This window comes from Rhinolophus sinicus, linkage group LG06 (genome assembly GCF_036562045.2).
Source record: "Rhinolophus sinicus isolate RSC01 linkage group LG06, ASM3656204v1, whole genome shotgun sequence".
In the NCBI taxonomy this organism is placed as follows: Eukaryota; Metazoa; Chordata; class Mammalia; order Chiroptera; family Rhinolophidae; genus Rhinolophus; species Rhinolophus sinicus.
Window position 1 is genome coordinate 110660419 of NC_133756.1, and position 26911 is coordinate 110687329.

General features: G+C 39.0%; 2 protein-coding genes across 10 annotated transcripts in view; one reads left to right on the top strand and one right to left on the bottom strand.

The window, feature by feature from the left end:
* The window catches only part of DLG2 (discs large MAGUK scaffold protein 2), a 1902684-nt gene that overhangs the window by 806753 nt on the left and 1069020 nt on the right, over positions 1–26911 (top strand). The window lies entirely within an intron of this gene.
* Positions 6987–7527, bottom strand: LOC109443406 (large ribosomal subunit protein eL21). Its single transcript, XM_019723710.2, has one exon. The coding sequence runs from the start codon at positions 7499–7501 to the stop codon at positions 7019–7021; it is 483 nt and encodes a 160-aa protein (XP_019579269.2). The 5' UTR covers positions 7502–7527; the 3' UTR covers positions 6987–7018.

Here is a 26911-nt window from a genome sequence, read left to right on the forward strand (position 1 = left end):
CTTCCTTCCTTCCTTCCTTCCTTCCTTCCTTCCTTCCTTCCTTCCTTCCTTCATAAGCTACAGTAAAGAAGAAGAAAAAAGACATATGCCCAGGAACTACCAGGATTTATTGATTATAACAAGCTGCCTAGGCTTCCCTGAGGCATTTGGGTTTTAAGTCTGAATTGCACTTGTGGAATGGCAGGCCTTGTTTTATACAAAGGCATCTTAGGGCCTCATGGGAAAGGTTTTTGGCATGGGGATCCTTCCCACAGCCTCTGCCATTATTTGCTAAAGGTGATGTTGCCTCCCTAGGAGACAAATCCTGCTTCTTAGAGCCATCACCACATTTATACCTTCTCTTTCCTAATTTTTTTTTTTTTTTTTTTGGTGTTTACCCCAAGAGACTTATTTTCATGACTGGTTTCATTAAGGCAATGGTGTTTTCTGAAACAAGTACCATAATGCTGCAAGTCTTTTGAGAGTCTGTATATATATAATGGTGTGTATGAGTATATCATATATATATATACTCATATTACAGCTATTCAGATATGTGAACATAAGTATAGTGCCATATATAGTGTCTTAATTCAGGGAGACGTAGCTGACAAGTATGCTGTAACTTCCGTCTCATCACTAGCAAAGAGAGGAGGGAGACAATGGTGACATGGACAAAGTTGGCTTTTGGGCCATTTCCCAAGGAGGAAGGTCAGCCTCCCAACTGGCAATGTCCAAAAGGGTACAATGAATTTCACATTGTTACCTAAAGAGGTCTAATCTAGGAAGTTGTGGTTGGCCAAGTATTCCAAGTGGCACTAGTATTGAAATGGAGGTAGTCAGTTAATCCATTCATCTGTTAAGAACAGGAACCCAGGCAGGAACTGGAAACATAGGCAGCAAAATCAGGACCCTGGACAGAGGGGCTGCAGGGTTGGACGCGATCACTGAATTTCTGACTGAGCAGGTCAGATTTATTTCTGATTTCCAGTTGTAACTGTGCACATGAGGAAAGAGAGGCGAAGACCAGATGTTACATACTGGGTTTCTGCTGTAGGGATCAAAGGCAGGTTTCCCCTTGTGGAGCCTCCATAAATCCAGGGATTTTCCAGAGTACAAAGTGGATGACAGCCCAACATATTTTGATTAGCTGGAGGGAAACATACATTAATGTATGGACAGCCTTATTCAGGCTTGGCTCAGGAGCTAAGTGAGGTGGAGTTTGAAGTCATAGACTTTAGAGATGAGAGATGAACCTTTTTAAGGAAAGTGAAGGCATATAGTCATGTACAGACACACACACACAAAAGTAATATACACATATTTATGAACACATAATAACATATTACAGTCATGAAGCTTAACTCATAGCTAGTTTCTGTTCTTCAAGTCAGAGGTTGAAATCAGGTCATTGAGGAGTTGCAAATGATTTTATTATTATTATTATTCTTGTAAGACCCCTTTCATCCCATCCAAAGTGACAGAGCATGTCAAAGTGGTCAACAGGATCAGCCATGCTTGCAACCCACTTGTGTCTTGTGTAAAATGTTGCTAAGAGATGCCTGAACCTGTAGTGTAATAATACCATGAAGTTTGAATAGAAGGTTGAAGAAATGTCTGAGTCTGCAGTTAACAGGAGAGAGAATCACCCATTTAGAAGGGAGGACAAACTATCACGGTGCCTGTGACTTAGTAAGACTCTATAAATATTTATTGAATATACTCTGTTCATCTATGTAATATCACAATCATGATAACTCATCCTGGAGGCAAAATGTCTTCTATTGAAGCATTTTCCATGTAATTTAAGCTTTTGAACCAAGTGGGCTGTGTGAGGAACTGTTACCAATCAGAAAGTGACTTGGAGTCACAAATATTTCCCCAGTAGAGTTTGCTGAAGAATACAGTATCACCATAAGTAATATGTTTAGTCTTCGTGAAAAAGAATGTAGAAAGATAGACGTATCTAGATGGACACTTGTCTCTGTGTCACTGTTTTGTAACTTTCAGTTTTCAAAAAGTTTGCCTAAGAGTTAACCCTACAGCATGTGTGTCTTGTAACCATCATCTTCCATCTCTTGTAGACTCTTCTGCTTATTGGCAAACAGCTGAGTGAAAAGAACTGGTGATTCTGGGTCTGGGCCTAAGGCCAAAACTAATTAACTTTGAAAGTAAATGAAAGCTGTTACCTGTGTTCCTCAGAACAGAGCAAAACAACATTTAAATTTTTTCTGTCCCCAGGCTGATGATTACTCTGGTTATGGTAAATAAATTGCAGATGGTATGACTTTTAACATAAATTGACAAGGGTAGAATAATGGGTGAGGAAGTCCCCATAAGTTATCTTTTTAAACATCTTAGAGACTATTATATTGGTTAAGGTGATAGTTTAATTTGAAATATACTTAATTCAGTAATTTTTCTAATTTCAATTCCAATTTTTGTTTAGTTCATCCCCAGATGATTTCCTATTTCTAATTGTCACAGTCTTCATTGCTTTAGCAGGGTGTTTTGCTAAGAGCTATGGCTTTTAGTATTTTCTATTTTTAGGCTTAAGATATTTAAAAAATTTTCCACCAACCCAGATAATAATGCCACAATTTAGTGAACACTTACCATATGCTAGGTACTTATTTGTAATATCTACAATCCCTTTATCCACCCTGTAACATAGGTCCCATTTTGATGGGAGGAAACACAGGATGTATTTGGCAGAGCCAGCATTCAAATCCAGGTCTAGCTCCATTGTCTATATCCTTTGTGAATCCACACCATGCTACCTCTCTACATTGGTTGGGATTTGGTTTAGATGTGTATAGTCTGAACCCCAAATAATAGTAATGAAACAATACTTATTTCTCTCTTATGTGAAAGAAATTTGGAGGAAGGCGGCTCCATGACAATCAGACTTGCTTTCTCCCTGCTTTCCTCTCCAAGCCTGTGCTTTCCATCTCCAAGGTCATGTCAGGGCCCACGATGGCTGATGAGACTTCAGCTATCAAATCTGCATTCCAGATCACAGGGAAGACTTAGAAAGGATGGCAAAAGTGGTGTGTCAGGTGTCCGTCTCCATTTTAAGGAGCTTTACTGGAAGTCCTGTCCATCAATTTCCACTTACTTAAAATGATTTATTCATGTGTATAACTCCAGCACCTAGAATAGTTCTTGGCACAATGAATGAACAGATGGATGGCAATGAGTGAGTATGAGACATAAACGTATTATATTGAGCCAAAGGGATACTTAAGACAACCTCATAGTTGGTGACTTTTCATTTATCTTTGGTTTTTAATCTACCAGATAGACCTCTCTCTTTCTCCCTCTCTTGTCTACCCTCCCTTCTCAGCGTGTATTATCGGTATCTTTCCAACTCATTGTTTAGGTTTTGGCTGACTCAGAACTCTCTTCAGAAGCTTTCTCTGTCCTTCTGAAAGGCATAATTTGACGAGGCACCCCATTTAAGCTAACAGAGCATCCTGCATTTAGTCTCACCAAAGTTCTTTCTACACTGGAGTACTTATGTTGCAATGAGCTGCTTAAAGTAAGGACCTTGATTTGTTCACCATTATATCATCAAAACTTGGAATCAAATCTCGAATACAATTGATGTGCGATAAAGATTTGCTGAAAGGGTGGGGAATATTATAAACCATCTGGATGACTAGCAAACCCATCCAAATTCACAGAACTTGATATGGACTCAAGTCTCTGCCTTTGAAGCTTATCTTTCATCAAGGGAGGACAGAGATACAGCTACAAAAGGACCAAAAACACACACACACACACAAAAAAAAACCAAAACATCTAATTTCACAAATTTGTTTGAAGCCAGCTGTCTTTCCCTCAGTTCCTCTAATCACTTTGAAGTCTGTTCGCAGAGTAGTGATTGACTCAGATGACTTTTCAGAAGCCGAGATTAAACCAAGGGGAGAAGCCCACACCAGTCATTGAAAAAGTGGTGAAACTTGCTAGACTGTGTCTGCAAAAGAATTTGTAACTTTCCAGAATTTTCTATACAAGCTACCTTTAATTTTACCTTTTTTTCCTCCCTCTGCTGAGGATTCATATACATGAGCAGTAGCCAAGAGAAAAGTTCTTCTGTTTGGCAGAGACAAGAATTTTCAGCAGTGTTTATATGACAACAGGTCCCCAGAGCAGAAGACTGTTCAGCTAATCTCCTCCCCAGACCTGTTGTCTTGCTCTTTCAACTGTAGGGCATCTACAGAGTTGTAAAGCCTTCAGAGACAATGCAGCTGCAGGGTTAAGAATGGTATCATTCCAGGTACATACCTGAAGTGTTTAAAGTGGGTGATAAGGCTGCCCGATGTAGTGTTTGGCTTCTTAACCAACAAGTGGGGCATGTGCTATAGGGATGTATGGCCTGATGCCAGGAGTGCAAGCCCAGGATAATCATGGTGAGTGACGGTTATGAAAGACGTGCTGAGAGGAGGTTGTGCATTTATAATTTTTCCGTATGGTAAATAATGAAAACAGTGAAAGTAATAATTAAAAAGAAATTTTAAAAAGCCCTGATGTTAAGAAAATTACTAAGTTCGTAGGAATTTTTCAATAAAATACCAGTCTTGAAAGAAATGGCGCTTTGAACTGTGAGCCCCCAGACTCACTAAAACACTGAGCTTGCTCCTATACTGTCAGGGTGGGAGAGATGGGATGGAAAAAGCAGGTGCTTTGGATCAGGCAGATCTCGGTTCAAATCCTGGCTCCACCAGGATTTATGTGAATTTGAACTCATGTAAGCTGTTTTCTCGTCTGTAAAATGGAGAGAAGAGCATTGGTCTTGTAGCTGGCATTGTGATTAGTGACAATGTATGCAAAGTGCACAGCGCGCATTTAATCAGCAGTGGTTTGTATTGGTGTTTGGATTGTTGTGCTATCAGAGGCAGTCAAAGCCGAATTTGAAATTGTGAGTGAGCTGTTGTGAAATGTCCACAACTGGAGAGTTATGTAGCTGCTGGATACAGCGGCATCTCATAAGCACCCTACACTTCTCTCTCCCCCAGCCATGGAAAGAGGCAGCATAGGATACACCACTGAAGTTACTCTTTTTCCTTCTGCTTTACTTATGCATAAAGACTATACATAATTAGAGTATTTTCTTGATTTGAATATGATAAATACGTAGGATGCCTACTTCATATCCTGAAAACCAAATTAGAGGAAGAGAGAGAGCCTGCCCTCTGAGAGCTTATACTGAGATCATGGGCATCTTGTTAAAGGGAGACACAGTTAATGGTGGGGAAGCACAGGGAAGCTGAGACAGTGTAAATGAGATAAGGAGGAAGGTGGGGATTGAGCTTGACCATGTTATTTCTCTTTCCATCTCATTCAAGATGAAGTCTTAACTCCTTTGGGTGGTATTTAGGGTCTCCAAAATCTGATCCTTACCTATCCATCCTATTTTCACCCCCATGCACCGTAATCTACAGTCCAGAACTTTTTATAGTTCTCACAGCAAGTTTTATTGTGTCTTTGTGCCTTTGCACATGTTGGTCTCTGCAAGGAATGTCTTTGTCTCACTTTCTTTGTTGGGTCAATGCTACCCTTTCTTCAAATCCTGACACAAGCTTCCACTCTTTTTAGAAACATTCCCCAATCTTCCTGACATATGGAATAGAAGTCCTTCATTCTTAATCCCAGAGAACTGTGTCTTTTACTTACCATAGCACTTATCACCAATGCTGTAAATATCTTTTTTCCACTAGAAGGTAACTTCTTATAATAATCAATGCAGGCTGCTAAACAAATCTCAATGGCTTACTGCAGTAAGATCCGTTTCAATCTCCCTTCACAGTCCAGATTTGTGTGGTGGGTGGAAAGGGGTGGAACAGGAAAAGTCTGTTTCATATAGACTTTCCAGGACCCCAGATTCAGATCCTACCTTCTGAATGGTCCCAAACATTTCCTGAGGTTCAGAGTTACCCACGGATTTTCTGTCTCTATCCAGCAGACAAGGAAAGAGAGAGATCATGAGGGATCTCCAGGGAGGTGTTTAGGGGGCTAGGCCTAAAAATGAAGCACATCACTTCTTCTGACATTCCATTTGATCAAAACTTTGTCAGGTGGCGGTGGCCCTTTCTGACTGCTAGGGAGCCTGGGAAATGTAGTCAAGATTTGTGTTCACGGGAGAAAGAAACAGGGTTTGGTGCATCTTTGCCTTCATATTTGAGGGCATATTGTTTATCCCTATGTCTGTAGCACCTTACAATATAGATGCTAACTAACAGTTTATCAAAATGAGTTTAAGATTCTAACAATGAATTAGTAAATAAGTAGATATGAGGAGTAGAAGATCAGAAGGGATGGCGATACATTAACGCTTAGGAATCAATTGATGCTAACAGAATATGGGCAGGCTGGTGTTTGGAGGAAACAACCAAGTGCTCACTATTGTTCACCTGCTTTGGCATTTGTAGTTTCAATGACTGGGGAAGTTTTCTTCAGGATCTGGGCACCTATAATCCTTCCATCCTCATCCTCCACACTTTACTCCTTATTTCAGGTTCCTTGACATTTCTCAAATACACCAAGCACGATCCCACCTCAGGGCTTTTACGCTTGTTGTTTCCCTGGTCTGAAATGTGCCCGATCCTTGCCCAACAGCCACATGTTTGTCCCTGAACTCACGTAGACCTTATCTCAAATAGCATCTTCTCAGTGGGCCCTTCTCTGGCTACCAGACTTCCGGTTCCCTTCCCTGCATTATAGTTCTCCATCACATTTATCAATGTCAAATATATTATATAATATATTCATTTGTTAGTTGTCATCCCCTCCCAACTTGAATATATACCTGTGAAGTCAGGGGATTTTGTCTATTCTGTTTGTTTATTTTTAATTTCTTTTTCTATCACCAGCACCTAGAACAGTGTTTGGTAGATGCTCAAATATTTTTTTTTATTTATTTATTTATTTATTTATTTATTATTTTTTTTTTCCTTAAATATTTCTTTGGGGGAGGGGACGCCATACTCCTCAATGAAGAGAAATATTTTTACAGAGGTCTTTTATTTTTTTACACTTATGCCATGAATTCATAGGGAATGGGTTCCAGCAGCTCAGGCTCCTTTCCATTGGTTCTCATAAAGTGTGCTTCTCTGGGTGGGGCAGGCTGGCGTTTCAGTTGAACCCAGGTACCTTTCTCTTTGGCTTCCTTCTTTTTCTGATCATTTTCCTTCACCCGTTTCAGGAAGCTGTCTCGGCTCTTAGAGTGCTTAATATGCTCAATACGAACATTAATTCTCTTGGCAAGAATCTTGCCCTTGACTTGTTTGTTTACAACAATGCCAACCGCATGCTGAGTAACATTGTAGACCCTTCCCGTTTTGCCATGGTAACATTTGTGGGGCATTCCTTTTTGAACAGTGCCCATTCCCTTGATGTCTACAATATCACCTTTCTTGTAGATTCGCATGTATGTGGCCAAAGGAACAACTCCATGTTTTCTAAAAGGCCTAGAGAACATATAGCGGGTGCCTCGCCTCTTTCCCTTTGTGTTGGTCATTTTGACGAATTACTGGAAGATGGCGGTCCCGTGCTCAAATATTTTTAAATGGATGATTGTCATTTGGTTTTTGCACAGTGCTTTTTGTCTTCTTGGCATAAAAGTGACACACATTAATTTTACAATTGGATGTAAAGTATTGTCAATAAATGTTTGACAATTAGAGGTAGAAATAGAAGTGGGGAGAAGAAGGTAATTATTAGTAAATGGTGCTGATGGCTTGACTTAGATTCAGAGATGAAACACTATTTCTCTGAAAGGACACACCTGAAACCATTAGGGAAATTTTTTTGGAAGTGTTTCAGTGTTTATTCCCAGAATGTTGATTTTGATGTCATCCAAATATTCAATGGCTGCAGCCTGAAATAATCCACTGGGGAGCTAAGTAAACCTATAATGAGTACTTAAATCATTTTAATTTAGTCTTATCAGAAAGGTCATTCACTAAAGGAGGTATTTTGATCACAGCAATTCTCTTCACAAAAATTGCTGTGGGAAGCTGGTCTCTTTCCATTTGATTATTCAAGGATACATTTGGGATGTAAAGAACCTTTGCCAAAACCTACAGTACCTTTAAAACTCAGCTGCTTCAAGAAGAAACAAAAGCACTGTGGGATAGGAATTGCCAAAAGACCTCCTTAGCAACTTCTTTAATAAAGTCAGCCTGGAATCAGAAATTATAGAAATACAGACATAGACATGACTAAGGTGAGAAAAGCGGGATTTGGAGACAAGGGAACAAATATTTGTTGAGTGTACTCTGTTGGGCACTTGCAAAACATTTCGTACAATATATGTGTTTCTATCTTCATCTGGCACTCACATGCAGGCTGATTAACTTGCCTACTATCATGCAGCAGGTGTGGAGAAGAGCTGGGCCAACAGTGACTCAGAGTTCCTATTATTTTTATTTTGCCTTCTCGGGGGTAAAGAACATTACCCCCTGAAATTGCTCAACGGTGAAATAATATATCCAGAATAACAACTCAGGTCTTTTGACTCCTAGTTCAGTGCTCTATCCACCAGAGTTCATTTTTGTGCAGGGACACAAAGGTAAATTTTAGGCAATAAAATACACTTACTAAACATCAATGTATAGTCTATCCTCTCATTCCTCTCGCAGTTTTCAATTGAAAGACTTCATTTATCTAAGAAGAGAATATCAATTTATATTTTACCATTAGTGTTTTTTTTTTAATATTTATGCTTATATTATTTATATTTTCACATGACCCATGCCTGTATCTCCATAATATTGGTACTTTCTCCTTTGCAAGAGATAAATTATCTTTCATCTGTGTGAAAATCTCAATAGCTTAATGTTACTATTTTATAATGTTGATTACTTACCTATCAAGTGAGAATGGTGTCAAAATTTAGCAACACATTTGTATTTTCTAAGTGGTTTCATAAACTGCAAATAAGAGCATGAAGTATTGGTATTAGCAATATTAATAGCTAACACTTACAGATAGCCTAATATGTGTGAGTCACAAGTTCCCTTTTTTAAAACATATACTAACTCATTTTATCCCCACAAAATACGATTAGGTAAATATTGCTATTACTCTGTTTTACAGTTAAGGGGATTGAGGCACAGACAGGTTAAGCAAATAGCTCAAGGTCACACAGTTGGTAAATGACAGGGCCGGGATGCCAACCCAGGTAACCTTGCTCCAGAGTCTAAGCTCCTAACCACTCATTATTGCTGCTTCTCAGGATGTATGTCAGGACTTTGTGCAAAATTCTGGAGGAGTCTATATTATGCCCTCTCCTTTCCTATAGAAGCCTCCTCTAGAGGCTATAGTCATGCCCGATACATGCCCCTTTGTCTCATCTGATCCTAGAAATGTAGCAGAAATAATTTGAATAGTTGGGTGAGAGCACATTTGAGGGCACTGGGTGTTATAGGACTCATTTCTGGGACACATGTAAGGAGAAGAGAGGAGCCAGGCCTGGGTTCACCTCCCACTCAGTCACTTCCTAAATGCTTGAACTTGGACATGCTGTTTAATTTCTTTGAACCTCCGTGTCCATGTGTGTAAAGTTGGGGAAAATAATGTCCAACTCTCACAATTCAGTAAGACCGCCTTTAGAGGCAATCTATCTGAAGCATCTCCATTAAAATAGTCAGGTAATAGATGCTTAAAATGTTGGCAGTCTCTTCAATAATATGTGATATAAGACGGACCAATATATAACTCACATAATTCAGGCAACACTGGGTGAAAGATGAGACTATGGAGCTAGGAGGACACATCAGGTTTGCTCACCATGAAATGAAGCTTATTTTCAGTATTGTGTGTAGTGATTAACAGCTTACACTTTGGGAGTCATGCACATTTAAGTTTGATCTATTTTGATCTCAGCTATGTACTTCTTGGCTATCCGACCTTAGGTAAACCTTCCTATACCCTGTTTTCTCACCCACAAATTGAGGATAATTAGGATTACCTCAGAAATTATTTAAATATAAATACATAATATATGTATAGTGTGTGTATATACATTTAAATATTTATATATATATATATATATATATATATACATACATACATATATGAAATATCAGACAATTAAATTCACGAACTGTCCACCATGGAAGTGTACAGTGGAAAGTTCGTGAATTTAATTGTCCAATTCAATGTACATACACATACATACACATCCAATGGCATGTGCGGCTAGAACCTTGGTAGATATATTAATTTGGGACCAAATTATTTCACTAATGATGGGAAAAGTCCCTAGGTATTTGAACCGTATACTAGTCAGAATTCTCCAGAGAAACAGAACCAATAGATCTGTCTATCTATCTATCTACCTACCTAGAGACGTATTATAAAGGATTGGCTCACATGATTATGGAGGCCGGCAAGTCTAAAATCTGCAAGGCCAATCCCAGTGTGAGTCCAAAGGTCAGGAAGACCTGACTGCCCATTTCTAAGGCAGGAGAATGACGTTCTACTTGAGGGAGAGTCAGCTTTTTGTTCTATTCAGGCTTTCTTCAACGAATGGGTGAGGCTTTCTCATATAATGGGAGGTACCCTGTTCTACCCAGTCTATGGATTTAAATGTTGATCTCACTCAACAACTCCCTCACAGAAACATATAAAGCATTTACAATAGTGTCTGACACATTGTAAAGCTCCATAAATGTTATCTATTATGTTTATCATCGTATAAGTCGGCTGTGATAACAAACCTACCCAACCTCTCAGTGATTTACCCAAACCGACCTTTATTCTTCATTCATGTTACCTATAGGCTGAGAGTCACTATGGCTCCTCTCTGGTGGCCTGCTCCCCTTGTCCTCTCATCCTAGAAGCCAAGCTAAAGAAAGATCTCTATCTGAAACCTGCCATTTGCATGGCAGAGTGTAAAATCGAGTACTGGCAGAAACTTCTCCCAGTTTCTGCTAAGGTATAGCACGTATCTTATCTACTCATATTCCATTAGCCAAAGCATATAATATGGACAAAGGACAGGATATATTATCTCTTAAGGGAAAGGGCAGTGATGGCTACTCATAATTGAAAACAATAATATAGTCTACTATAATCATCGAATAATGGCATCTTAGGTAGGGTACTAGTGGGGAAAGGGAAGAAATATGGTAGAAAGTAGGTTGGAAAGAAATACAGGGGGCAGAGCATATTTAGAAATCAATCCTAATTTTCTGGGTTTACTCCAAACTTTTTGGTGCATAGTGCTCTACCTCTCATCTCTCCTTCCTGGTTTGCTGTTCTTTGTTTTATGAGTCAATCCCCCATATTCTAAGCATAAGTTTAAAAACCTGGGGCCTTTTACCACATGTGACAATATGTGGTAACTTGGATTTGAATTATAAATAGAAAAAGAAAAGAGTTTATGTAACCTCTATAATTGATGTCCTGACCTCCTGTTTTCAAAGCGCTGTAAACTGTTTTCAAACTCTCCTATTAATTATAATTGCACTCGCTAACTTAGAATCAGTTGTTATATTCATTATATCCCATGAATTTGTAAATAAACCATTTGGAATAGATGGAATTTGCAATTTTAATAAGTAAATAATTTCAGACTTGTTTTTTTTCAGTTTTTAAAATATTTAAATATCTCTGTTTTATTTTTAAAGATTTTTTTATTATTAAAATATAGCTAGCATACAATATTATATTAGTTTCAGGTTTATACCATAATTCTTCAACATTTATATGCCTAAAGACTGATCACCATAAGTCTAGCAACCATCTGACATTGTACTATGCTATCACAATATTATTGGCTATATTCCCCATGCTGTACGTTACATTTCCATGACTTCTTTGTTATATACCTGGAAATTTGAACGTCTTAGTCCCCTTTTCCTCCCCGCCTTTTTATAATTTTTCAATTATAGTTGACATTCAGTATTATTCTATATTAATTTCAGGTGTACAGCATAGTGGTTAGACATTTATGTAATTTAAGAAGTGATCCCCCTGCCTAGTCTAGTACCCACTTGACACTATACACAGTTATTATCATACTTGTATAATTACCTATATTCCCTATGCTTTACTTTACATCCCTGTGACTATTTTTTAATTACTGATTTGTACTTCTTAATACCTTCACATTTTCAACCCTGCCCCTCAGCGCCCCTGCCATCTATCACCCCAATAAATCTAGTACCCATCTGACACCATACATAGTTATCACAATATTATTGACTATAATCCTTATGCTATATCCTACATCCCCATGACTACTTTGTAACAACCAATTTGTGCTTCTTAATCCTTTCCCCTTTTTTTCACCCATTTCCAACCCCCCTATTGTCTGGCAACCATCAAAATGTTCTCTGTATCTAAGGGATTGTTTCTGTTTTGTTTGTTTATTTTGTTCTTTAGATTCTACATATAAGCAAAATCACATTGCATCTGTCTTTCACTATCTGGCATACTTCACTCAGCACAACACCTTCCAGGTCCATTAATTCTGCCAAAAATGGTGAGAACCCATATACTTCCAGGGTCAAGCAATATTTCATTATATGTATGTACCACCTCTTCTTTATCCATTCTTCTATTGATGGACACCCAGGCTGCCTCCACATCTTGACCATTGTAAACAGTATTGTAATGAACATATGGATACACATGTCCTCTTGAAGTAATGTTTTGGGTTTCCTAGGATAATTACCCAGCAGTGGGATTATTGTCCTTGTAGCCTTTGTTTTAAAGTCTGTTTTTTTCTGGTATAAGTATTGCTACCATAGCTTTGTTTGTTTGTTTGTTTGTTTGTTTCCATTTTCAAGAAATGTATTTTTCCCATTCCTTTACTTTCAGTCTGTGTGTGTCTTTTGATTTGAAATGAGTCTCTTGTAGGCAGTATATATAAGGGTCTTGTTTTGTTATCCATTCAGCCTCTCTATCTTTTGATTGGAGTATTTAATCCATTTACATTTAAAGTAAATGTTGATAGATATGTAATTATTGCCATTTTATTATTCTCTTTCTCTCTTCCTTCCTTCTTTCCTACTTTCCTTCTTCCATCCCTCCCTCCCTCCTTTCCTCCCTCCCTCCCTCCCTCCCTCCCTTTCTTCCTTTCTTAAATAATTCTCTCTAACATTCCTTGTAATTTGGGTTTGGTGGTGAGAAACTGTTTTAGTTTTTTCTAGTCTGGGAAGTTCTTTATCTGTCCTTCGATTCTAAATGGTAGCTTTGCCTGGTAGAGTAGTCTTGGGTGTAGGTACCTGCTTTTCATCACTTTGAATATTTTGTGCCAGTCCCTTCTAGGCTGCAAAGTTTCTGTTGAGAAATCAGCTGACAGTCTGATGTGAGCTCCCTTGTATATAACTAACTGCTTTTCTCTTGCTTTTAAGATTTTTCTCTTTGTCTTTAATGTTTGGCCTTTTAATTGTGTTGTGTCTTGGTGTGGGACTCTTTGGGTTCATCTTGTTTGGGACTGTTCTTCTTGATCTTGTATATCTATTTATTTTACCAGGTTAGGGAAGTTTTCAGTTATTATTTCTTCAAGTGGGTTTTCAATTACTTCCTCTCTCTCTCTTCTTTTTCTGGTATCCCTATGATGTGAAGGTTGGTACACTTGATGTTGTCCCAGAAGCCCCTTAAATCTCATTTTTTTTTTTTTCACATGTTCTCTTCTTCTTTTTGCTGTTCTGATTGGAAGTTTTATGCCACACTATCTTCTAAATTACTGATTTGATCCTCTGCTTCTTCTGATCTATTATTGATTCCCTCCAATGTATTCTTCATTTCAGTTATTGTATTCTTTATTTCTTTTTTATGTTTTCTGTCTCCATTTTTACATTTCCTATCTCTTGGTTGAAGTTCTCCCTGAGATCACTGAGCATCCTTATAACCAGTTTGGAACTCTGTGTCTGGTAGACTGCTTGTCTCCATTTTGTCTAGTTCTTTTTCTGGGATGTTGTTCTGTTCTTTTATGGGGGACAATGTTTCTTTCTTAGCTGCCTCCCTGTGTTTGTTTCTATGTAGTAGGTAGAGCTGCTATGCCTCCCGGTTTTAGTAGAGTGGCCTTATGTGCTAGGTTTTCTGTGGGAACCAGTGGAAAAGTCTCCCTGGACACTAGAGCCAGGTACTCCATGTGTTTCCTTTGTGTGGGTTGTGTGTGCTCTCCTGTTGTAGTTTAGATTTGATTGCTGTTTGCACATCAGTGGTAAGGATTGACCTCAGGCTGATTGTGAGGACTGGTTGTGACTACAGTGGAGGAGGTATTTTGTAGGGGTGACCCTATAGAGCAGGGCTCATTTTAGCAGGGCTCTGCTGCATGCCCAGTCTGCCCTTTGGGTGTGTAGTCATTGGAGGTGGCCAGGTGATATTCTGGCCCAGTCCAAAGCTGGCCTCCTAGGAGGGGACCAGCTGCAAGCCAAGTTTAGCTGCAGTTTGTATTCTGACTGGGGCCACCTGGCATTATCCACAAAGCAATTCAGAGATTGCCACCATTGGCACTGTGCTTGGATTTGCTTTGAGAGGCCAAGACTGGCTGTCACTAGTGCCAGACTTTGGGCTGCTCAGCCTGAGATATGGGACACACTAAAGCCAGATGCTGTTTGTTTGGGTTTCGTGGTCCTTTGAGAGATTTTAGGAAAGTCTGTAGCATGAACCAAGAGAGGCTATTTATACAGAAAAGCCACTGGAAGTTGCTTAGATGTACCTGATAGTGGATGGGCGATGGTCTCAGGGAATCACTAGGGCAGGGCAGTCAAAAGGTGATAGCCAGTTGGATGGAGATTCAGACATGGCATGTGCCCATGTCTTCATGCCAGGAAGGGGGAGGGCTCAACAAAGAAACAATGGCTTTCACCAGCTTCTCCCTCTTGGAGAGAGCTGCCCTTCCAACCCTCACCCTGAAGATAGACAATTCAGTTCCTCCCTGTATGTCCCTGGTACCTTTCAAGTTACTGCCCCAGTGCTGGAGCTCAAAGTGAGTGAGTTCATCAGTGAGTAAGTCTCTGTGGGCCCTTTAAGAAGAGGGCCTTGGAGTGCAGCTGCCCTCCGTCTCACTCAGCCACAACCTTCGCTGGTTTTCACAACCAGAAATTATGGGGACTTCTCTCCCTGGCACTAGAACCCTGGGCTGGGGAGGGGCTGGGACCCCTCACTCCTCAGGTAGGGGGAACCTCTTCTGCTGATATATACCTTCCAATTTTTAATGGTCACACACGGGTGTGAGACCAGCCCTGCCTGCATCTCTGCCCCTCGTACCACTCTTGAGGTGGCTTCTTCTGTATATCCCTGGTTGTAGAACCCAGGCTTGGTCTTCTGTTTTTGATAGAGAGATTTGAGGAGGAGGCTTGGAATTGAAACTCCTTTTAAACGGGACTATATGTATACAAATGTCATTGACAGCTAATATTTGACACTAAATTATGACTATGTGTGGTTGGTTATCCATAGAATAAAAAAGATCATTTGAAAAATTTTAATAAAGCATTTCATAGAAATGTAACTACCATGTTTCTTCACTCAGGGGAAGGAAGGCTGTTAAGGAATAAAAGAGCCTTTGTGACTCTGCCTATAGCTTTAGTTTGGGATTAAAAAACTAAATGCTGGTTTTCAGCAAAGGAAGCTTGGGACTTCAACACAGGAACACTATAGTTTTGGCTTGGCCACTGTATTATCAGATCTGAGGGCAAGACATTTACAAGCCCCTATGAAGTAAGTAGGGAAAGTGGGGAGTAAGAGGGGGAGAATCTACTGAAGTGAGGGACATTCTTCCCAGGTCAGCATGTGCTTTAAACTATATAAAGAACTTGAATCTGGGGGTGGGAGAACCTCAGGATCCAGATATAAGGGGGCTACAGAAAGAAAGGTTCAGGAGTAAATGTGGGTTGTAAAGATACTAAAAAATATAGTATGCATTCAAAGGGTATGATTTATAACATATGAATTATATCCTTATTTCATTTTGTTTTAGAACAAAAAAGAAAGAAAAAGAAAAGAAAGCAAGCATGTATTAGTCCTTTCTCCAAAGTTAAAATCTACCAACATAAAGCTAGTTCTTACTCTGAGATGAAATAAATTCACCCATAACTAAAAGTGAGGAATTATGTTTGTAATATTTTCCCTTTTATAATAATTGCTTTTAAGAGCATCACCTTTGATATTGTATATTTAGTAATATCTATTCTTCCAGATGGGATGAAAAAAGTTTTATAACATCGCTTCACTTATTAAAAGTTTCTGGCTTTCTTAAACAAAGGAATTAATGGGATAACTGTATATATTTTGTCATCCACACCAGTTCATTATGGACAATGAAAGCACACGTGACTATTTCTGGGTCAATAATCATACGTCAGGACAGTTCTGGAGAAATAGGATATAGAAGGATGGAGAGAACAAGAGAGACAGCAAGTAAATACCATCCATTATTCTTGCCCCATTCATTCGTTTATTTATTCAACAAATATTTGTTGTGCTCAGGTGTCTATTTTGGGGAAACAAAGATGCATAAGATATGGTACTTGCCTTCCAAGTTATCCTGTTAATAGGCAGTTGGAATAGGTTCTAATTTGTTTAAGATAACCAGAGTTTTCTCTCAGGCCCAAGACATGGATCTGTGATCTATCTTGGATCAGGGAAGGGAGGGAGAAAGAGGAGGTGGTGAGGTTCCCTGGAATAGATTATATCTGAGGTGATCTTCAAAAGAAAGAAGAAGGTCAAGTGTGGGAGAGGATGTACTAAGGAAAAGGTACTTTCTAGTAATAAACAGGAAAAATGATTTAGCTCATGAAAGTGGTCTTGTTGGCCAGGTCTTGTTCACTGGGAGAAGGTAATGTTGTCATCTGACGTCTCAGGACTGGATTTTAGCCAACTGGCTCAAGAAACACACCAATTTGTTAAGAGTAAAATTCATGGCTTTACATTTCCTCAGTTCTCAGGTTTAATCCCTGACTAAAAGGATCCAAACAGAACCTCCACTAGGCAAACTCATGCCTTTTCAAAATGACTGCTTTTAAAAAGAGATTTATAGAGAAATTGACTTTAAAGACTCATAATCTGATACTGATGGCTGAATGAATGGCTGTTGTGACAGGGGGATGGATGGCTTGTGGGGAGGTGGCCCTCTAAATTCACGTTATCATGCCGCATATGTTTCCATTTGTGATTCTCTAGTATAGTCTGACCCTTGTCTAAATTAGAGAAATTGTGGAGGACAAAAGATAAAGCCCTCCCTACCAAAAAAAAAAAAAAAAAAAAAGTGTGTAGGTAATGCTATCTAGGTGAGATTGCACTCTCTTTATCTTTAACCTTGCTTCAGTATTTCTTATACTTCTTTGTTTAAGCAAAATTGAGATGAGAAATCTCTAGTTTTACATTAAATTATCAATATATATGCATTTATATTGAACAACTTCAATGCTTAAAGACTACACTAAGTGCTGCCAAGTAGTTTCTAGATTCTGAGATCTTAAATAGATCTCTCTCTCTCTCTCTCTCTCTCTCTCTCTCACACACACACACACACACACACACACACACACACACACCACACACACCAAATTATGAGCACATCACAGAGAGGGATTATGTCTTATTTTCTTTTATATCCCAAGCTTTTACCTCAGGTCTTGGCCCACAATAAATACTGAATTATTAAGTTGTGATAAATTACCACTAAACAGCACACAGAACAGAAATGAACATTTTTATGGAATTCTATAGTTTTAAGGCACGTTTACAAATATATTTGTAATCCCTAGTGAGGTGAGCATTGGTTCTTTTTCAATTTTACGTGAGAAGAACCTGAAGTTCAGAGGATGAAATGAGTCCTCATGTCATACGAGTTGAAGTCAGAGATGGAACCCAGGAGCTCTTGGCTTTGAATCTGATCCTCTCTCTAAATTATTTTGCTACATTTGTGAACGTAACATATGCTCCATTCTATAAGGTAAATGCTCTGATGCTCTAATAAGAAAAACTTAAAACCATTCATTGTTATTCAAGAACCCTCACGCCAGGAAATCATCTCATAACATCTCTAGAACATGCAGGAAAAAAATACTGCCTCCAAAGACATAATTACAAATAAGCATTTTCTGTTGGCATTTTTTTCTATACACAGATAATCTAAGTAGCTTTACCTGTAATAAGTTGAGTGAGGAGTATATATGGTAGCAAAATCATAAAACTTTATTTTATGATCTATCTGTAGACCCTGGGAAATGTTGCAGACAAACTTTAATTAATCATCACTGCTTGAATTGATTTATATCCTCCCACTCCCACATTAAACTGTAATGCATTCTTTATAAAAATGTACAACTTGAAGTTAATTTGAGTCCTTCAGGCCAAAGAGTTTATTTATAGCATGCGGTAAAACATTTTATGGCCCCAATTTCAATTAAATCATAAATTCAGGAAGTAAGAAAAAGAAACAGGCCTACTCAGTCACCTTGCCCTTATCAGAAGGAATAAGATATGCATCTGTGGTATATTTCCCATTGCTTGGGTCAATACGTATATTTATATATCTCTTCATAGTCAATGCTGCTGATAAAAATGACTTTTCTGTAAAAAAGCATAGACCAAAAGGCTGGTGTGGGATGTAGATTTTCCCCCTCTCTTACAGCATGTTCTCTCATAGTCTAGTTCAAAGCTAGGAATGCTTTTCTTAGGTTTCAACTACTTTTCTTAGGTTCCAACCAAAGCAGCTGTCTGCCTCCCTCCCTCGAATCATAGTATTTCTGCTCTGGGTCAGGTTGGTCTGCCCATCCTATTACTTACTTATTAGTACTTCAGAGAGGTATGGAACCAGGTCTCAGGAGGTCATCTGGATATAATTACATGCCCAATATGATGATAAACATGCTGCAAATACTACTGACTCAGCACACGGGGTGTTTAGACAGAGCAAATTGGGTATCAGGTTGCACAGTGAAATGGTGGAGTTGTGTTAGTGTCAAATCCAGGTTCCTGGAAGTTGAGAAGGATGCTATGGAATGCAGAATTTTATTTTATCCAAAGAGAGGTCCAGCCTTTGCCCTCACTTCCTGGGGGTTAATCTCTAGGTCCTTGAAATTTTATACCTGATAAGAATGTCCTTGTTTTGTCCACTAGACAGTCTAACAATGTGATTAACGATGAGTGTTTGGGGCCATGTGGCCTCAGTTCCACCTCTGGAAGGACTAGAGAATAAAGGTTTGTCAGGTGGCTGGTATGTCATCAAGCCCCAGTAAAAAGTCTGATCACTGAGGCTCAGGTGAGCTTCCCTGGTTAGCAATAACCTGTGCCTATTGTCGCCCATCAATGCCAGGCACACAATGCATCCATGAGTCCATGAGGAGAACACAACCACAGCTCCATATTTGGTAACTTTTTTTGAACTCTGCCTGATGGACTTCTTTCCTTGTCTGATTTTAATCTCCATCCCATCCCTGTAATAAACCAAATTTGTGAACATAACAGATTTCAGTGAGCTCTGTGAGTCCTTCTCACAAATTACCTAAACTGAGGGTTGTTTGGGAAACCTCTGAAGTGACAATTGGGGTCAGAAGGGGTGATGGTCTAATGCGGGTCATGTGTTTTCCAAAACTGGGAAAAGGAGTGAGGGACAGTTTAAGCTAATTTAGTTCGTCTCATATTTTTTATTCCATGGATCTGTGAGATCTGTGTGTATGTGTGTGTGTGTGTGTTCCTTGCTCCACACAGTCACACAATCACTAGTTAGCCCCTAAATGGCTGATAGAACCTCTAGTAAAATGGGCACATATAGATATCTAGAAAACATCGAGATGTTTCCAGAAGTTTATTGGTAGCCAAGAATTATATTAATAGGGGGGGGCGTTCCAGTCCAGACCTAAAACAAGCTAACAGGGAGTCTTAGAAGGCTTTATAGGAGATCCGGTGGAAATTAAGGAGAGATTACAGAGCCCATTCCTTAGGTCCAGGATCCAGGGACAGAAAGGACTTCAAAGACAGCAGGTCTTGCAAAAGCAAGACAACATCCACCCTGAAGATGTAAAAATTGATTGAAACTACACACAAATTGACTTGATACTGTGTCCATTAGAATTAAATTTGCCTATGAGTGACAGAAATATTGAAATAAAAGAAATTTCTTTCTATCTTATGTAAATGAAACCGAGAAATAAGCAGTTTAATCAAGGATGACAGCAACATGATTACGGGAACCCAGGATCCTTCTATCTTATTATTCAACCAAACTCAACATAAAAGAAACCCATCTCATACCCAAGATGGCAGTTCAAGATTCAGTTATCATGTGTATATTCCATCCTGGAGGAAGAAGAAAGAATGAGAGAAGGAAGAAGGCATAAAGAAACGACCCCCCCACCCCCACCCACCCCCATTTAGGAATGGTTCTACACAGAGCAAGTCTACTTAAATTGCTCTGTCCAGAACTAAGTTAAATAGCCATACCTAGCTGCCAAGGAACCTGGGAAATGTGATCACTGTTTTAGAAAGTTATGTGCCCAGTGCCCAATTGAAAACTGAGTGATCCTCTAAGGAAGAAGGAATGACTGTCTATTGCAGAGTAATTAGCAGCCTCTGCTACAATGCTGAGTCAATGAGCAACCACATTACATTTTGACTGGACAAGTGTTGGAACCAGGGCCTACAGTTGAGCTCAGCCTGCTGTACACACAGACCATGTGACAGCTCTCATAGGAAGAGGGCTGTAGGAGCAGGGAGCCAGGCTGCCCACTGCCATGGCTATGGCTCTTTGCTGCTTTCTGTGGTTCCTTACAGCCTTTCTGTACGCAGTCATTCCATTGCAGCCTACTGTTTGCCATTGCTTGGTTATCCCACAGATTGTTAAGTGAGCTCAGCAAGCTGCTGTGTGCTGAAACGTTCCTTTTGTATACTTTCTGTCCATTAGGTTAATATATACATATATTATATAACAATATAATAATATAATATTATATATATATATATATATATATATATATATATATATATATATATATATTAATATTTTCAGTGTTCCACTATTAAAAGGACTAATACATATACTTGAGTCAGTCAAAACTGGTTTTAGCCTTTACTAGCTACATGACCCTGGGAAAGATTCTTAATCTCTCTGGCCCTCAGTTTTATCATATATGAAATTGGACAAATAATACCTACCTTCAAAATAGTTTTTAAGATGAAATATAAAGACAATACCTGACCCAGAGTTGGTGCTCAATTAGCCGCAATTATTATAAACAAAACTGTTAGTTTGGACTGATCTTGACATGATAAACACAGACATAGACTTTTTGGGCTGGGTGATTAAAGTGGTTCACGTGCCTACTATGCTCCAGGGAGTTTAAATGCAGTTTCTTTAATCCCTACATCAATCTTTTGAGGAAATTAATCTTAGATACCAAGGGTCTAATAATTCTGTGATTCTCCCAAGTTCACTTCATTAATTACTAGAACCGAAATTTGAACCCAGATCTATCTGTTTCTATTATGGTTTAGGTGGTGTAAATTCAACCATCCTGTTTCACAATTAAGGAAATGGGGCCCGGTAAAACTAAGAGACTTTTCCATGACCCCAAATGCAGTTTTGAGCAGGATATGAGATCTCTGACATCTCACCCAGAGTCCTCGCTCCTCTCTGCCACCCTAGATTTAACATATTTCCTTTCCACCACCTTCTCATATTCTTAGTGTCAGAACGTTTTTCTGTTTATCTGAACTTTCAGTGTTTTATGTTGTATTACTGATTCATTTTTTAAAAACAATGCTGATTGACCTTTTTAGGAAGCACACCTATCCTGTTTTCAGGTGATTTTTGTTCTCCTTGGTTGGAGCCAGTCTAATGGATGCCTTTGCAGAGAATTGAACAGATGTTGGCTTTATTTCCCAATAGTTTAGGAAGATTGGACTGGTTATACACATGGAAGAGTTTCTTTGCTACTGACAGATGAATTGGAACTGAATGTATCATGATTCTAACCCGTTGATGCATGCCATATGGAACAACAATCCTGGCTTTGTAGGACGGCGTTTCTCTCATTTCTCGCCTCGCAGAGGTTGGATGTCAGAGTGAGGTTTGTTAGGAGTATCTGTATGGTCTCCTTGCCTTTCTTCTGCATGGTGAAAATTGACCTGAAGTAACAAGTTTCTTTTCTTTATTATCAAGTCATGAATAAATTAGTCTTGCTTTCTACTCTGAGCCCCAGATCAATATTCTGCTGGAATGTTGATTGTTTTAGTGAATGGAAATGAACTGGCAAAGAGCCATCCAGAAGGTTTGAGCACTGACAAATGAAACATTTGCCTGGGTGGATGAAAAAGCCCCTGATAGAAATGAAGAGTAGCATTTGCATAGTTTGTGGCCATTTATAAGCATTTGCATATACACTTAATTCTCAAGACTACCCTATTAAAAAAAATAATAAAGTAGGTTTTGTCATCATGTTACAGATGAGGATAAAGAGGAGAGAAACAGCGTGACTTGCCCTAGGTTACATAATGAAGTGACAAAACCACGAGTCATACCCATATCTTCTGGTTCTAAACTCTGCTGCTCTGTCTCCTGGGCATCTCCATCTCTCCAGACCTGGGCCCTTTCCTCTGCATTCCTTTTTTGTTGGTTTAGTGTCTCCTGCTTAAGAAATAGCATGCAGTGACCCATGAACTTTATTTCCTGCTCTGTTCACTAGTAAAACTTTCAAGATAATGGAAAAGTTCGACTCTTGGCTCAAAGAAGGTTGAGGATTATTTCTGCCATTGGATGAATAGTCTTGTCCCCACGTAGAACCCCTCCAAGTAGACTACTCATCATTAAAATGTATGGAGTCAAAACATGTTTGTGTTCTCCTGAGACCTTTGCCACTCTTTATAGAAACTGAGTAACCCTGGATTATAGGCTGAGTTCTGCTTCTGTTTTGCAAGATTGAGATGAGATCAAATGAAATGAGATGAGATGAGATGCGATGAAAGGAGGAGAGGGGAGGGAGGAGAGGAAACAGGATGAGCTGAGCTGAGATGCAGTGGGCTGGGAGGGAATGGAATGGGTTATGTCACCCTGCAAATCTCTCAATAATGGGTATAAAGCACAGGGCAGAACAGAGCCTTTCTTATATTAAAGATAGATGGCTGGCTACCGTTTCAATTTTTCTGGGGAGTAAGTTTTTAATTATGCATTCTTTGTCTGTCATATGTCACAAATAGAACTTCAATTAAGAGGAAGAGAAATTCAGAAAGGCTCTGAAATTTTACATATGTTTCTACCTCATGGAAGCTGCTTTTTTAAGGAATCAAGATAGAAAAAAAAATTATTTTTCAAAGCTCCATCCTATAATGAGACAAGTGGTCTGCTAAGGATAGGAAATGGGGAAGAAGAGAGTAAAAGAAAATTAGCTAGAGTCAGAGCTTCCTGGGCGTCCTAAGAGAAGTGTGGCCGCAGACATCTCCCTCGTAACTTCATGCCAGCAGACATTCCTATAGTACAGGGACAAATGTGATGAAGCAAATGGTTGATGTCAGGTAGCTTTTGCTCCAACAAATATTTCCTTTGTGCCAAGTACAAAAATAAATAAAATAAGGCTGTGACCTTGGACTCAACAGCCAGCAAGAGAGGGAAGCAAATAAATACTACAGAACAAACGAGCAAGGCCTTTTGTAGAGGTAAGAATAATGGTAAAAATAAAACAAAAACAAAAAACAAACAAACAAAAAACAGGACCTACTAAAAGGTGACCATGGCCAAGTTTATTTTGTACATTCATTATTTGATTGGGTTATGTTAATGAACCTGTGAGGCAGATACTATTTTATTACCAATCACAGGTGAGGAGCTAAGGATCAGAGAGGTTAAGTGACTTGGCTATGTTGCTGCACAGCGAGCGAGTGACACATAGTGCCCCCAACCCCACCTCAGGAAAATGATCTATGGTAGGCACCTCTCAATTCTTTAAGAAAACAAATATTTGGGAATATCCAGTTATGCTTTAGATGTTGTATGGAATATGAAATCAGTAATCCATAGTCCCTGCCCTGGAAGAGTTGACTATAAGGATACTTTGGTCTTATTCTGTTAATTTTAGAGATGCCAAGTGGCCCATGGAAGTCACAAGAAGCTCATTACAATTTAATGTAAGAGAGCTGTTTGAAAGGGCCTTCAGTTAGAATTGAAACTGGTTTGAATTTCCTCCTGCACGTTTCAGGAGGCATCATATCAGTTTCGGTTATTGAAAATCTAAGGCTGGAGTCTACGATAGTTCACCATGATTCTGCACTGTCTGGTGAAGCACACTTACTCTTGATTCAGACTGCCTGGATTTATATCCAGGTTCTTCCACGTGTTAACTCTGACATGGGTGAGTCACTTAATCTCTGAAGCTCAGTTTCCTCATCTATAAAATGGGGTTAATAATAATGACTATCTCATATGGTAGTTATAAGGTTTAAATGAAATAATGCCACAAGGAGCTAAGAGTTGTCCCTTATATTTAGTCAGTACTCCAAAAATAATGATTGTGATTTTTATTTTTATTGGTATAGCTATTAAAAAGTATGACCAAAGTCAAACTGTATCCATTTTGTCTTAGAAAATCTTCACTTCTTCCTGTTTTTAGTTGTGTAATTCTGGATGCATTAATTCTATTGAGGAGGGAGGGCTTAAGTGTGACCTTTGATGCCAAGGTGTTCAGTAAAGCCCAGATCCAGAAAAACTTTCAGTATTTATTAGAAAGTGTTATATGTCATAAGACGAAGAAAAGTGGAAGACACTGAAGCCATGTTGAGGGCAAAGGTCACTCATCTGTCTCCTAGTGAATCTCTCACTACTTGAGATGGTCTCAGGTGGTTGGAATCTGGACTCGGATGGGACTGTTGATGTTAAATATGAGATTCTGGCAAGTGGGGTCTTGTATTGATATGATGGAAAGTCTAAGTCATAAGGCATTCTTTTCTTTGGAGTGGGAGAAAGGGTTTTTATGACTTGCCATAAGCTGTGGTATGGGAAAATATCATCTTCTGAGCTGGACTGGAGATGTCTGAAACCTTCCTCCCCTGATCCTGGAATATACTATTGAATGCTGAAAACTCTGTGAGCCAGCGCGTCCTCTTTTTCATATGTTTTAAGACCTCATAAAGTCATGAGCATAAATATATAGGTGGTTTTTTTTAATGAAAGTTTATTGGGGTGACAATTGTTAGTAGTAAAGTTACATAGATTTCAGGTGTACAACTCTGCAATACATCATGTATACATCACATTGTGTGTTTACCACTCAGAGTCAGTTCTCCTTCCATCACCAATATATAGGTTTTAACACCAATAATAATGTAGTATTCATAATTATTAGAATATAGAGGAAGTACTTTGGGTCATCAAGAATATCCCTGAAAACGTATGAGCAGAAACTGGATTAATATATGGCAGGAGAGTTTTAGAGGGAAAACTGGAAAAATATGATGGCCTGATGATTTTGAAAGAAGTGATAAAACGTTAGTAGCATAAACAATTTGAAAAGATGAGGGAATGTCCCTTCTTCCTGGAAGAGTAAATATTGTAAACATGTTACTTCTTTCCAATGTGAGTCATAAGTATAATGCAAACCCAAATGAGACATTTGTGTGGCGGTGTGTTTGTTTTTTTTCTGTTTCTTCATCTTTATAATAGTCCAATAAGAGATAATGACAGAGAAACGGGAGAGATATGAGAATTATTGAAGAAACAGTTTCAACCATAATTGGGTTTTGATTAAATGTGTGGGCTAAGGGAGAAATATCGAATATTGCACAGGTTTCTGTCTCAGGAGACTAGCTAGGTCACTGTGGCTTTCACTGACCCAGGCAAAATCAGAGAGAGAACAGATTTGAAGAGGAAGGTGATGCCATTAGCTTTTGACATTTGAAACCAAATTGCCTATGACATGTCTAAGGGAACATGTTTTAGAAAGCTATGGGATACAAAAATCGAGAGCAAAGAAGGTAAGTCTGGACTAGATTCGTTTGACAGCATCAGCACATAAAAGTCATCGTTGAAACAATAGGTGTGGATGTAATTCCTTGGGCAGAAACTATAGACCAAGAGAAAAGGACTGAACCCTGGGAACACCCAGAATTTTTAGGAGAAGATGGAGGAAGAGGGTGCATTAAAGAGACCTGAGAAACAGCAGCCAGAGAGGCAGAGAGGCAGCTGGAAGAAAATGGTAGCACCAAAAGAGATGACGTTAGGGATTCAAAGAGTGTGGTGGTGGTTGGGATCGTCTCTGAAGGAACATGGGAAGTTACTCCCTAGGATGTCCACGCAGCTTTAAGAGCAGGCCTGAGTTTGGAGTGCAAGGTTTATGGAAGCACAGGGCACGTGTGTCTCTGTGATTTTCCCTAGAAGCCTCAGCCCCAGAGTTGTGGGGTAGAGCTTGCCTTTGGGGCTATGGTGCCCTCTGTCTCAGAGAGAAACTCCAACCCTAGAACAGCCAAAGGCAACTGCTCCTCTTCACCCTTTTCCTGCAGGCCAGCTCCGGGAGGCAGCAGGATCTATCAAATAAAGAGGAGAATGTTTTGTATAACTTCCCTCTTGGAAAAAGCAGGGCCTTGATTTCCCTGTTTAATAACATAGTACAAAACACGGACCAGCTCAAGAAATCACAGCCACTCTGAGTGGCTTTATGCATTTGCACCTAATTCATGAACATGCAGATTCAAACACTTGGGTTTCTTTCTTTAATTCATGAAGTTTCTCACCAGCCTATTCATTAGCCTGCCTTTTGTCTTCATTCCTAATATCTACCTCTTAGGGATTTATTCTATAGTATGTTGAGTTGGTCCCATTATCAAAAATGAATATTTTTCTGTTGCCTATCACAATTCATCTTGATACTTTATTATAAGCTTTTTTGAAAGCAGGATATTTGCACATTGTGACACTCTATGAAGAAACTGTTACTAGGGAATTAAGAGAACTTTCCTTTCATCAGAGACTCTTCAA

Bases quoted from the DNA above. Each gene is read 5' to 3' on its own strand.
- LOC109443406 (XM_019723710.2), bottom strand. From the start codon at position 7,501: ATGACCAACACAAAGGGAAAGAGGCGAGGCACCCGCTATATGTTCTCT.